The sequence below is a fragment of the Armigeres subalbatus genome, chromosome 3 (assembly GCF_024139115.2).
Source record: "Armigeres subalbatus isolate Guangzhou_Male chromosome 3, GZ_Asu_2, whole genome shotgun sequence".
NCBI lineage: Eukaryota > Metazoa > Arthropoda > Insecta > Diptera > Culicidae > Armigeres > Armigeres subalbatus.
In genome coordinates, this window is record NC_085141.1 from 358576345 (window position 1) to 358590806 (window position 14462).

At 43.8% G+C, this 14462-nt stretch overlaps 1 protein-coding gene across 2 annotated transcripts in view; it reads left to right on the top strand.

Moving 5' to 3' along the window:
* The window catches only part of LOC134226208 (serine/threonine-protein kinase ULK2), a 150958-nt gene continuing 136496 nt past the window's right edge, over nucleotides 1–14462 (top strand). The window contains exon 1 of one of the 2 annotated variants that reach the window (XM_062706820.1): nucleotides 1–1205. In XM_062706820.1, coding sequence (XP_062562804.1) covers nucleotides 1116–1205 — 90 coding nt within the window. In that variant the 5' untranslated portion in view covers nucleotides 1–1115. The remainder of the gene's footprint in view (nucleotides 1206–14462) is intronic. The other variant, XM_062706822.1, reaches the window with a different exon arrangement.

The following is a 14462-nucleotide window of genomic DNA, read 5'->3' on the forward strand; positions in this document are numbered from 1 at the left end:
CGCCATCATCCGAAAAGTCAGTGTTTTTTTTTCTCTCTGTACGGAGGTAGGCAAAAAGTAATAATAATTTTTGACGTCGATTCTGGTACGGTCGCAGGAAGGTATCGGAAGCGAGCAGAGCAGAGTGCATTTTAAACAGACGACGGGTGCGCCGTGTGTGAATAGGAAGCTGCTGATGTGAAACGGAGAGTGCTCGACGAAAAATAATAGTCAATATTCAGGTTTGAGCAAATTAATATTTTTCCTTGATGGTGGATTCGGCAGACGAATTTCACGGATAGAAGGAAAATTCGTGCTACTAAGCGATTTGCAGCTCCGAGGCCCCCCAAGTTTCAAGAGTGTGGACAACAAAGTGCTGAATGATTTGCGTCGCTCACAAAAAATAGAGAAAAATCGAGTTCAATTCGGGAGGTTTAATCGATTTTCCGCAGCTGAGGAGTGACCTCAGGAAATCCGGAAAAGGATTTTTGCAGTACCATCCCGAATCAGGAGTCATCGCCAGTTCAAGGGGCTCTTTTCAGCTACTTAGAGGGATGAGTAAGGTTTATTGATTTGCAGTGCGAAGAAGGAAAAAAGTGTAATATTTTGCTTCGTTTTGCCATCGCTCCCCTGCCACCACTCCCTGCACCCAAACCTAAGCGGAAAATAATCTCACAGTTTTCCCTAAGGTTGGATCGTGGAAAATCTGGAACAGAAGTGTCAAGCTGGAGAAAAGTCTGATTCAGTGCTACAATTTAAAGTGAATTCAGATTGAAAAGTTTTCAAATAGGAGCATTTCCAGCAAGCGCAAAGAAAAGTGTAAAATATTTCCTTTTAAAAGGGAAGAATATGCTTTGGGTGGAAGTAAAGAAAGTAGAATACGATATCCTGAGAAATATCTGCTAGCATTAAATTGTTAAAAATTGCAATCGAATAAGCGATAGGTCGATTCGATGTGAAAAAAAGTGTGTTGCAATAGTTTATGAAATCAAATCAGCTGTAAATAAAGTGCTGTAGCTCTTTGTGTGCAAAAGGAAGCAAAAGAAAAAAAAAAGTGTTGAGTGTTGCAAAAGTGAAACGACGTAGAAGACGGACGTGTTGGTTCCATCAAGCCGTGTTTACTATTATTCCGCATCATGGAATTGGTCGGGAACTTTGAGTACAACAGCAAGGACTTGATAGGTCATGGGGCGTTCGCCGTGGTCTTCAAGGGGCGCCACCGGGAGGTAAGCAATTTTAGAAATTTATCAGAAATGTATCAATCGTATTAAACAACTGAAAAATTTTCCCTGAAGAGTAGATTTAAAATTGGAACTGCACTTAAATTAAACAATTTTTAAGGAACAAAAATATTGATTATATGGAAATGCTAATATCGTCTTCCAAACTTAGACGTACATGTTCATGATAGAATTAGAGGCGATTGATAGTTCCGTTAGGATACGGCAGGCATGAAGAATGTTTTTTTTTTATAGAAGTCGATTTGGAAGCGAGCAATATTTGTGATGGTATATATCGCACGACCTGATTAAACACATTTTTTGGCGATCGAACAGTTGGTAATCAATTTTTTTGCTTCCCAGGATTTCAATTATATTTTTACGGCACAGTATGATATACTAAAGAAAGGTTCTGGGCCAATAAACTGTGTTTTTAAACCTTGTTTTGCAAGCTCGTCTGCCTTTTCATTACCATCAATGCCATAGTGTCCCGGAACCCTGTTCTCTTAGTACAGCTCAACAGCAGTGTTTAATATCAATTTGTTAATCGACTTGGCTCGGGAGGAGCATGTAAGACCTGTTGAACGTAGTTCCGTTTCTTTACACGCCAGAGCTATGTTGAGTAGTAGATTAGAGGCGCATCGCCCAGAACTCGAAGAGTGGAACCGAACCGACTGGAGGAACTTGAAGAGGAGAATCAGCGAAGGATCTTGGAACTAGAGCGGAAGATAATCATCGAACTGGACGGGAGCGATGAGGATTTCGTGCTTGATTTGCAGGCTGAAGGCTGATGTGGAAGAAGGTGCGCTGGAAGATCTGTTTCCGAGAAAGCATCGGAGCAACGTGAAGCCACCGAAGCCATGCAAACCAGAAGTGAAGCGGGGTACGGACAGCTATTACGCTGGAATACCGGAGTTCAGTCTTCCCCGGCCATCGTTCGAAAGGAAAGTTATTGCCCATTCTTCGAAAGATGAGTTCGATGTCACTCCGGAGAGAGTCTCTACAAAAGTGAAAGCGACGGAGACAGGACCATCTCGTTTACAGATTGCGTCGAGGCAGGTGTTTCCGAGGAATTTACCAAAGTTCAACGGTGCCGCCGAGGAGTGGCCAATTTTCATCAGCGCGTACGAGCAGGCGAATAAGTCATGCGGCTTCAACAATGCTGAAAATTTGGTGCGACTGCAAGAGGCTTTGACGGGCCGAGCTTTGGATACGGTTCGAAATCGTCTTCTATTGTCCGAGAATGTTCCGCTGATAGTTGAGAAGTTGCGGAGAAGATTCGGAAATTGGAGAATTGGAAGGTCCCAATGCGCAGAGCTTGGAGTCTGTAATAGAGTTCGGAAGCGCAGTAGAAGAGTTCACGCAGGACGCAGCACCTTAAAGCGGCAGGACTGACTGACCATTTGAAAAAACCCGATTCTGATGCAGAACTTAGTTCAGAAGCTGCCTTCGTACTATGCTATGGAGTGGGTAGAATACAAACGACGCGCCTGGTCAGTCGACTTGGAAACATTCGGGGCTTTTATGGAAAGTCTCGTCGAAAAGGCTCTGGAAGCAACCTTCGAGAAGGTGGAAGCAAACGAGAAGAGCAAGAAACGAGAGCAACCGAGAACGAAAGTATTCGTTCAAGCAACGAACGGAGGGTCGTCAAGTGACAAACATGGTCCAAGAGTTTTGATGAATTCAGAGCCTGCAAACCAACCGCAATACCGTGATGTAAAATGTTCCGTTTGCCAAGGTCACTTCGGGAGACACTGCCAAGTTTTCTTGAGGCAAAGTGTAGAAGATCGGTGGAAAACTGTGGAACGGATGAATTTGTGTCCATGCTGTATTGATAGAAGGGTGTCCAGAGTTCCACAATTCTCTGTTGCATAGCGGAACTGTTCATGAAAATACATCACTGGAAGTTCAATGCAACAGTCACCGGCAGCTTAATTCTACATTACTCTTTAGGATGGTACCTGTCACATTAACGAACGGAAGCAGGAGGGTGAAAACTCTAACTATAATCGTTGAAGGCTCGGCAGTGACGCTAGTACATAACAAGCTGGCCAAACTGTTGAAGGCTGATGAACCAATTCAACCACTGCAAATGTGCTGGACGAACGGAGTACGAAAAAAACGAAAAGAAAAAAAAACGAAAGACAGTCGAAAGTCGTCAAGATCCAGTTTTGGAGCCAAGGTTCATCGGATAGCTACGATCTTGTAGATGCTCGAACAGTGAAGAAGTTGTATCTCCCTTCCCAACAGGTACATGCAAAAGATTATTCAGATTTTCCTCACTTGGAGGAGGTAAAAATTTCTAGTTACAGAAAAACAGCACCGCTGTTGTTAATAGGAATCGATAATTTACACCTGATCGCTCCGCTCGAGTCCAGAATAGGACACCTGGTTCGGTGTCAACTAGGATGGACGGTACATTGCTCCCGTCCGAAGCAGTAAGAACGTAGCAAAAGTGAGACTACTCGGAGAGCAAAAGATTGCGGCGGAGTCGCATTGAAAGGAAGAGCTCGAAGAGCAGAAGATCGGGACGGAGTCGCAGAAAGTCCAATGCATCGTGCGACAGGGCCTTCAGCCTGTACAGGGAAGGTGCCTGACAAAGCAGTGGGAGAATGATGATGGCATTTGGTTGATGGATGTTCAGTAGCACATCAGTATGTAGCGGAGCTACGACGAGCCGAAGGCTAGCGTGATTAGTTATGAATAAACCATGCGCAGCTGAGAGCCGCCACAGGGTTTATTGCCGTGGGTGATTTCGACGGACCTGAAAGGGTGGATGATGCGAACGCGACCGACCTAAAATGCGGCGGACGCGTTTCGTTTTGTTGTCGTTTAGCGTCACCGCAGCACACACAGTGCGGGACGGTCCCAACAAGAGAAAAAAGGAATGAAGGAGGATGGGTTTTTCTCCATCGTATATGAAATTTGTGTATGATTGTGCAATTGCCACTTCTCCACTGCTTGGCACATCCTCTGGATAAGGGTATTCGGGGTTGTGTCCCGACCGCAAACGTCTAGAATAGCTCTTCTTTCGACGTCGAAACGACGACATACGAACAGTATGTACTCTGCAGTTTCATCAACACCTGGACAGTCATGGCAGACGGGGCTCTCCGCGTGCCCAAACCTGTGGATTTACTGCCGGAAGCAGCCATGGCCTGACAGGAATTGTGTCAGACGGAAGTGAACTTCCCCATGGGGTCTCTCCACCTAGCTCGATATGTTAGGTATCAGCCGGTGGGTCCACCTACCTTTAGAAGAGTTATCCCACTCGCGCTGCCATCTAGCAACCGAAGTCACGCTGATGCGTTCGCGGGCTCCTCTGGTGCCACTTAGCTCGAAACACTGCTCGTCTTCCCGGATGACCAGACCGACTGGCATCATGCTTGCAATCACGCAGGCTGCATCGTGTGATATCGTGCGGTAGGCCCACGGCCCACTCCACCCACGTGAATAGTGATGCATGTTGAACCGACTTGCGGTTGTTGACGATAACCACCTCCGTCTTATGTTGAGCGAGCTCAAGGCCTCTAGCGCTCATCCAATCCTCCAATGTGCTGATCGCGTGTGTTGCGGTCAGTTCTACCTCGGGAATTGACTTCCCGTAGACCTCCAAGGTTAGGTCATCGCCGAAGCCAACGATCTTAACACCAGGAGGGAACTTTAGTTCAGAACCCCTCTGACAGGCATCGTTCTAGTATAATAGTACACGGTTCTGGAAATAGCTTTCCAAAATCCGGTACAGGCCCACCGGCAGGCTAAGCCGGTGTAACGAGAGCGCGATAGCATCCCAGCTTGCGCTGTTGAATGCGTTCTTCACATCAAGTGTTACTAACGCACAGTATCGAATACCTCGCCTTTTTTGTTGGATCGCTATTTCGGCGGTCTTTACCACCGAGTTAATAGCGTCCAACGTGAACTTACCTTTGCAAAAACCAAACTGATTGCTTGAACTGTTGAGGATGATCCTCTCTAGCAACTTGACCGTCGTGTCTCTAAGACAGATTGGTCTGTGCGCCGATGGGTCGCCCGGCGGCTTCCCGGCCTTCGGCAACAACACCAGTTTCTGTCTTTTTCATCTTTCGGGGAATCTACGCTCATCTAGGCATCTCTGCATAGCTAGCCTGAACATGTTCTGGTTTGCTATGATTGCTGCCTTGAGAGCGCTGTTCGGAATTCGATCAGACCCTGAAGCTTCGTTCGTTACCAGGGATTTGGCCACCACGAGTAACTCTTCATTCGTCACTGGAGCCGGCCGAACCCATATCGGCTTGCGGTGCAGGAGGCCAGGGACTTGTGGCTCGGGATGGGAAGAATATCTCGGTAATCCTCGCCAACCTATCCGGGGAGCGTTCGGGGGGTGTAGAGCCCCTCCCTCGTCTTGCCCATCACTATCCTGTAGGCGTCACCCCACGGAGTAGCGTTGGCACCTTCGCATAGGTTGTCAAAACACGATCTCTTGCTGCTCTTAATGGCCTTGTTAAAGGTCTGTTTCGCAGCTTGAAACACTTCACGGCGGTCCGCATTTTCATTCTCGGTGCGGGCACGCTGCATCCTTCGTCTAACCTTGAGGCAAGTTGATCGAAAGACCGCAATCTCGGCACTTTACCAGTATACCGGGCATCTGCCATTTCTCGGCAGGGCTTTCCTCGGCATGGTGGCGTCGAACGCGCGTGATAGGACAGCTATCAACGCATCCCCGCTGTTGCAAGCGACGGAGGTACTAGCGGGTACCGAGTCTTTCAGCAGAAATGACACACATGTTGTTGTCTGCGATCAGCTATAAAGCTTTGTAAATTTTCAGCAAAATTGGTTCACACGCAATCGAGATCTAGATCTCCAAAGTTGACCATTTTGTATGAAAAACGACGAGTGGGCTTTTTATTATGCCAGTCACTGTACAATAGAACACATCATTGGTCTTGCATATCGCGACATCCTCAGCAGAGGAGTGTACCATCTCTTGGATCGGGTACCGACCCATCGTGCGAATAGCCGCCATCCTAGACCCGTCCGCCACCCAATTGCCGTTATCGACAGGGATAAACTTCGAGACTGACTGCCACAGCAGTTGCTGGGCAGATGCACAGTGCAGTGGCGTCGCGTAACCTCACTTTTTACCTGTGCACTGACCCAAAAAAATGAAAATTTTGATATTTTGACAGCCCAAATTGAAAATAAAATTATCAGAGTCGTTTAGTCATCTAGTTATTCTATGCATTTCCGCACAACAATTCATTAAATTTAAGTCCATTGCACAGGTAGATTGAGGTTAGGGAAACGCCACTGGCAGTGGTTAAGATTCAGCTGAGTTACTGGCACGGCTTCTTCTTATTGGCTTCACCGAAAGGACACGAAGGTCCACCCATAACGTGGTTACGGGTTTGCTTCTTGCTGGTGCTTCTTTGGTGCCTTCTAGCATTTGTGCGCCTTGTGCCCTTCCCCACCACAGCGACGACAAAGGTTGTTACGGTCTAGGCCCTTACAGTTATGGAACCTATGTACAGACTCTAAGGGGCTGTACACTTATTACGTAAGCAATTTTTCTGGGTTTTTCGACCCCCCCCCCTATGTAAGATTTTTTCCATACAAAAGATTTTTTATTTATATGGCGCGTAAGATATTGACAGACCCCCCCTCCCCCCATAAGTGCTTACGTAATATGTGTACGGCCCCTAAGCACCGATACCACATATTCACATAGCCTGAAATAGGCTACCTGCTTGCCAAATGGTCCATCCCTTGGGCGTACATAGGTCTTCTCCACCTCGATACCGTTTTGCGACTTAACGGCAGAGACTCTGTTGTCTGCATCCGTGACATCACCCAGTTGTTCACACTGTAGGAACATTTCCGCACCCTCGACCCTACACCACGACGCCGTCACCCAGAACCTCTTGAGCCAGCTTCTTATATGCTGAGCCGCTCCCCTGCGCTCCATCTTTCGCACCAAGATTAGTTCCCGGCCTTGGTGCGTCTGATGCTTCGAACGTCCTCGATAAGTGCCGAGAGACTTTCAGCTGCCTGCATCGATTTCAGTACTTCAGCGTATTTAGCCTTGTCGGTTTTGACCAGCAAAGCCTCGTCTCTGTCCTTTATTTTCTTCTTTGCGGGTCGGGATGCGTCCGAATAGCCCTACTAACCAACGGCTGGGATTTTCGCTCCCTTGTGCCGATGGCACAGGCTGGCTGGTATCTACCTTAGGCACGACGACTTACGCTTTGTTAGTGCCTTTCACCTTTATTTTTTGGCCGAAGAGTCGCCTTCTCTGGTCGAGGCCTCTCAGGCCCTACCGTACCACCATCTGCATCTATCAGTCCATGTTTCGACTTGGTAGTCGCTCGTCGCTTGGCGATGCGTTCTACGCCGCTGTCTGATTGCTGCATGGGACGTTTCGACGTGGGACGTGGGTTCAGAGCCGGATCAGCGCGAGTCTGGAAAGGATATCTGAACCTACGCTCACCCATAAAGCAACCGGGCGCAGTCGTAATTTGATTAGCCCGCATAGTGAAATCTATGTCGCACCGCGAGTCTGGAAAGGACATCTGAACCTACTCTCACCCAAAAAGCAACCAGGTGGCAGGATTGGACAGCGTGCTACAAGGCCCGCCACGCTTTTAGGGGATGGAAGACAGCCTAGCCATTAGCCCATTCGCCGTTTAACAGGTTTAACAGAGCCCACTGCCAAACCACTTTAGCCTAGCCTAGCGGTAAAATGCGTGGCTATAAAGCAAGACCATGCTGAGGGTGGCTGGGTTCGATTCCCGGTGCCAGTCTAGTCGGTTTGAAAATTGTCTCGTTTTCCCTGGGCATAAAAGTATCATCGTGTTAGCCTCATGATATACGAATGCAAAAATGGTAACTTGGCTTAGAAACGTCACGGTTAATAACCGTTGAAGTGCCGAATAAACTCTAAGCAGCAAGGCAGCAAAAGCGCAGTGGGGGATGTAATACCAATAAGAAGAAGAAGACTCCCAAACCCCACCGCGTCGTAGGCAGGGCCCCTAACTCGCAATGACCGTTGGACATAGTCTCTGTTGCTGTGCTAATGACTGAAACGTTTACCAGCAGCTGCAGCCCTCTTTTATTTAAACAAAAAATATCTACTAATATTTAACAAACAACAAGTGTCCTTAATATTTATACTAAAGAGCAGATATGTCTAATTGGCCCTTGCTTCCTAAATATTTTGAAGTACAGAAGTACAAAATACATAAAGTTTACAGAGAGGTTTCTCACACTCCCTCATATTCCAACACTTCTTAGTGTACACGCCTCGCTAATCTCTTCGCTATTCCTAACACTGAGTCAGTTTTTCTGAGCTTCTCACCTCCAAAACAATTCCTGGTCCAATCCATTGCAAGAGAGCTGCAGCTGCTGGTAGAAATATCAGTCAGTAGCCTGTCATAGAGTAAAGGAATTTAATTGCATATTATTCGGCAACTCGGCTGTACGAAAATCATTTTTTTGTTAAATTTCTTTCTTTCTGTAACAGTAAAGCACATGTGACGATTGGACAAATCAAGCATCCGAAAGATATTCAATTTGCAAAAAAGAGCTAACCAAGGTGGAGGTTGGTACTCGGATTTTGATGGCTTTTCCGCAAACGTGACCTTTCAGTGGCCTTATTGTGTAGGGGTTATCACGCCTATCTAAAAAGTAGGAGGTTGAGGGTTCGTGTCCCTTCAAGACCCGTGGGCAAATTTCATATCAATTTGTCCATTTCGAAACATGTGCTGTGCATATGCACAGCCAAGATGTTTAACAAAAAACTCCAACATTGGTTATTTTACTTTAAAAGGCAGTTCCATTATCTCGAATAGGTTATGGGCCCAGTACGATTCCACTGCGCATCTTCCGTCTACAGCAAGGTGTCGCACACTGCCTGTTATTCCAACAGGATTGTTGCAATTGGATATTGAATGTTAACCCAGCAACTGTTTAAATCAAATACTTATTAAAACAATCAAGCCGATTTCAACCGACAGCGAACGCGGTTTTTCGGATTCGGCGAACATCTGTTCCAAAAAGCGCCCTTTTCCGATACAAATCCAAATATTATTTGCTGAATGAATCGATGTAAATTGAAATTGAATTAAGTTTCAATTTAAACTATGTATTATCTGGCCTTTTTAAATTATGAACTTTACCACTGAACATTGAATAAAACCATTTTCAAAACAAAAAATCAGTTTTTTTTAACATCGTTTAATCCCGGGATCCCGAGATATACAAAAAAATGTTGGGGTTGTATACAAGACATGACCGCTCGACGTAAATTGCGTAAAACCATATATAGTACACTGAACCAATTATTCCGCTCTTTTTCATTTTACACCCTGTATCCGAGTCTTCCCCTTAGACGTAGTTTACGTCAAAAAACTTCATCCCGAATCCCGGGACAGCGGAAATGGCCGGGAAATGGAAACTCTATTCTGCATATATATGTTAAGTGGTTCTGCTAATCCGCACCAAGCGCTAATCAAAATATACCCAATTTTACGAGTGGAAGACCCAATAATACAAACCGTATAGAAAATTTGCCAGTTCAGTAATTGAGGATAGTCCGTATCAAATTAGCACATAAAAAATATATAAATATAAAATTATATTATTTTTGCATTAGCATTAGCATTAGCATTTAGCAGTTCGCACAAATTCGTAGGTGGTACAAGCCAAGACTATTGTATGAGAGTAGCATCGCTTTCATCCGTTACCACAGATATTGATTTGGGACTAATCACTAACTCTTAGATGGAAGCAATGTACTCTCCAATAGTCGAGATCTGTCCTGGCCACGTCCTTGCGAATGCTGAGGAAGGGAAAGGATGGTTTGTTGGACACCTACTTAAGAAAGATGCAGAGAACTCTACGACCTCTCATAGGTGCCACGGGAGTTTTTGGGATTGTGTGGAAGGTTATAACAGTAGGAATCGTTTTGGTATAACGTGAAACACAGAAAGAACTAAGATAGAAATACAAAGTAGGAAAGGGACGAGCCTGGAATTGAACCCACGACCTCCTGCTTATAGGCAGAAGCGGTAGCCACTAGACCACCGAGCTCGTCATATAAAATTATATTATTTTATAAATATATTCTAATGTTCTCTTTACGAACAGAATATCACAGGACAGTGAATAATCCGCTTGATGGGGTTTGTCAGAACCCCCATCAAGTAGGAGTCTAACAAACCACTTCTAAAAAAATCGTCGAATGCCAATTTACTCAGCTCGACGAATCGAGGTGGTGTTTGTCAAGCAAATTACAGTCCGGTCTATTCGTTATTAAAAACGAACCAGATCGGCCATTTGACATTTTTCTTCTTGAAAGAAATCCCTTCCTATAGCACAGGCATTGGGTACTATATAGTTTTTTTTTTGCTTACAATCTTCCAATTAGCAGAAATGTCAAAAGAGAAATGTTTTCAAAATTTCTTGTATGAGAAAAGTTGCGTTGCAAACAACTGATAACAGCTGTTATCAGTACCGAAAATGGCAAAACAAATCTCTGACCTAGTGGTGCCGATAGCAATCTGTTCCGTAACTAACGTAATTGACCTACTTCGAGAAAATGCAAGCCCCATGCGCCCATGTACATACTATGTACATGGCAGTTTACACGAAAGCCTCCAGTCCTGTCCAAACATGGCGAAAATGTGCATGATTCACGTTGTTATTGTGCCACTTTAAATTTCTTTTGAATCAAGATACTGCGTTCTAAAATAAGGACTACGGCCGGCAAGTTACATACATATAAATTGGGTTGATAAACCTTACGGTGTCTCATTCTGAACTGATAAGAAACCAGGTGTGACGTATCTGTTGGTTGATTTATTCTCACTTTCAGCGTTCGAAGGCCACGCTTTGAATGATGAAAAAGTGCGAGTGGCGTCAAATGACGATAAGTTTAGAAATTTGGTATTTGCTTGAATCGTTAAAAGATTGCGCCGTTTCTAAAATAATGAGGTTCCTATTCTTACATTAGAGTACAATACTCTATTATTTCTTAGTTTTGGATAAGCATTCAACAATATAATTTCAACAAAGAAAACAGAATTTCAATTCAGCCATACTTTTACTATAGGGTATCTTTAGTTTTAGGCTTGAGGCATATCCGGTGCGATTTGCTACACGAAAATTTGGGCAAATGAATGGATATTTTTTCGAAAGCGCATGGTGCGATTTGGCAGAACTGAGTGAGTAATAAATTCAGTACAGGATTAATAATTGTAAACTCATCTTAACCTTCCTCGGATTCTTTGTTGGATAACTCATATAACGAGAAAAATTTCTCTAAGACGAGTTTAGTACTCTCCATTTAATTCCACTACGTTTTGTTATCTTTGCAGATACGTATTTCGACCGCAACTGTGTGGTCGTCTTCAGTGTCTCGTACTTGACTCCACTAAAAAGAGCTTGAAATATTTTTTTCGAGAAAAATTTGATTTACAATATCAAGTCGTTCTCCCATTTTCGCAAGTCGAATTGACTGAAGTGGTGTAATTTTAACAATTTGAAAACCATAAAAATAGATGATTTTCAACAGCAAAAGGAAAAAGAAAATGATCGTCTGACAAAATCGTCAGTAATTATCTGCTTATTTTTTTAAGTACAATCATTGATACAGCTGTAGTACATTACATTCTCATAGGGTAATTTTGTTCAATCACCGGCAAATAAATACCCAGTTCAAGGCCTTTTTCGGCGAAGTCAAATCATCTCGTTGTGAGTCCACTTCCAAGCGATTATTGAATCGATAACGAATGGCGATTCATCGCCAAACTGACCTGCCTAATGGGTGTTGATGTGCGAATTATTATTTTATTTTTTGGTTTGCTTTCGTACTAATCATGAAGTTTACAACCTTCTCAGAATTAAAAATACGCTTGTTTATGACTTTGCTTCAATCACGTATTTAATATTATTTTAATGAAAAGAAATAATCAAAGAATATTTGTTGATACTTGATAGACGCAACTTATTTTGGGAAAATAAGCTAATTGAGTTATTTCGTGATTCAGCACATTTTTTTCTGGAATTGTAGGGCAGGTTTGTTTTTGAACTTTGAATTTAATCATGAAGCTTGTTTGCGCTTCTTACATTAGAATATCTCTGGCGAGTGCTGTAAATTTTAATAAAAAATAACCAGGTTCATCAGTTGGTTATTGCGATTCGAAATTTGAGCTAATAACAGCGTCTACAATTATCAATTATCAATTATCAATAAAAAACAAAGATTTTTTTTTACAAATAATAATTGTTTTGTATTTTCGCCTTTCCCGTTCAACAAAATTTATAAAAGGCTCGGAGACTCATATGTTGTAAACCAATCGACTCAGCTCGACAAACAGAGCAAATGTCTGTCTGTCCGTTTGTAAGTGAATGTATGTGCCTGCACGCTAAGAAAACATTAAACAACTTTTCATATAGTAATTCTTATAACTTATTTTCTCACAATAAGAAGCCCATCGATAAAATACGTCACGCTTTAAGGGGGAGGAGAGGGGTCTCCAAGCATCGTGATGAATCATACAAACATTCTAAAAGTGGACGCCAGCTGTAAGGGTGAGGTTAGGTAACAACCAAGCAGATGGGTAATATTCGCTCCTATTGTCGACGAAGAGTCAATAATGATGTCGGGATCGATGACTAAGAAAATAAAGCACAATAAGTTGTTTCTGGTATGGCGCACCAATATTTTGGGTTCGGCCGAACTAATAAACTGCCCATGATCGCATATTTGTAACATATGCATTTTTGTTTTCTATTTTAAGATAAGCTCATGAATCATCTCAAAATGGATAGTGTTTTCAGCGGACCAGGTGAAATAAGAAAGGTGAAAGGTGAAAGTGACCGCATAACCGTAACACTGAAACACTTTATTTCGCAATTAGTTTGCATTCAAATACAAAGTAATGGAAATGTTTCTACCGAAGATTCTAACTGGATAAAGTATTTGTGCAATTTTTGGGAATTTTTAGAAAGTCATTGAGATTTGCATACTTATGCATATCATAAACTTAACCGTTCCGTTTCTCCCATGCCTACTTTTGTCGATTGTTACAAAAATCCGATCACACTACACAGTCGATCAAGTGAATGAAGTTCCTTTCCGATTTCAAAGGCTTGATTTTCTTTGAGAAGAGTTTGAGGAAGTTGAGAACGACCTGGACGCCCTCCGTACAGGCGAACCGGTCTTTAATGACGAACGATCCGAATTTAAAAACCTCTATTTTCGATTGAAAGGATCGTTGTCAAGCAAGATACCCCCTGCTCCCCCTAGTCCACCGCTTCCACCAGCACAGATACAACCCAACCAATCATTCGGTGTTTTGGTCTGCTGCGTATCAAAGGACGTTTGGAAAAACTCTCAGCACCTTTCGACACAAGATTTCCTATGGTCTTACCCGCAAAGCATCACCTGACTGAACTTGATCGCTCGTTCAATTCATCTGCAGACACTTCAGGCTGGTCCTCAGCTCTTGTTGGCAACTACCAGATAACGATTCTGGCCGTTTCGCGGAAGGGACTTGGCAAGAAAAACGGGTTATCGTTACGTCATCTGTTTCTGATGACTGTAAAACTGTAAGCAGTATATGGCCCCATTGTCGGAATTTCGTATTACGCCAGCCAAAGTGTTTGAAAGCGTTGGGCTTGATTATTGCGGGCCGTTTCTCGTTCGCCCGCTTCTGGGTCAGGGGAGGGGGGTGCCATTTTCACGTTTTCAAGCGCTTCTTGAGTCGCTTCTGTTGTGTTCTGTATATTTACTGCGACCACAGTATTTCGCTCGTGGGCGCGAATCGCTTTCAAACGCCACTTCTACCGAATCATGGGGCAAACTGCCTACGCAATTGACTATTTCCGTACTGCTGTTGCTAAAATCACGCCCCCTTGTATAGTGGAACAACCAACCATCCTGAAGGTCTTAATGCCTTGACTCCTGGGCACTTTCTTGTGGGCGAGCCACAATTTTCGGTACCAGAACCTGACTACACTAGCGTTCCAACCAACAGACCGTTGGAAACGCTGGTCTAAGGTTTATATCGGATTGCTGCGCACCAGGCCTAACAACTGGCGGACAATTCCGGATAAAATTAAAATTCGAACGATGGTTCTGCTTAAGCGTGAAAACGTGCCTCCAATGCATTGGCCTTTGGGACGAATCGTATCCAGTTTCCCTGGTAAGGACGACGTTGTACGGGTAGAAAATATACGAAAGGCCGCAGGAGTCTTTCAACGAAAAAATCACTGTCTTAAAAAAAC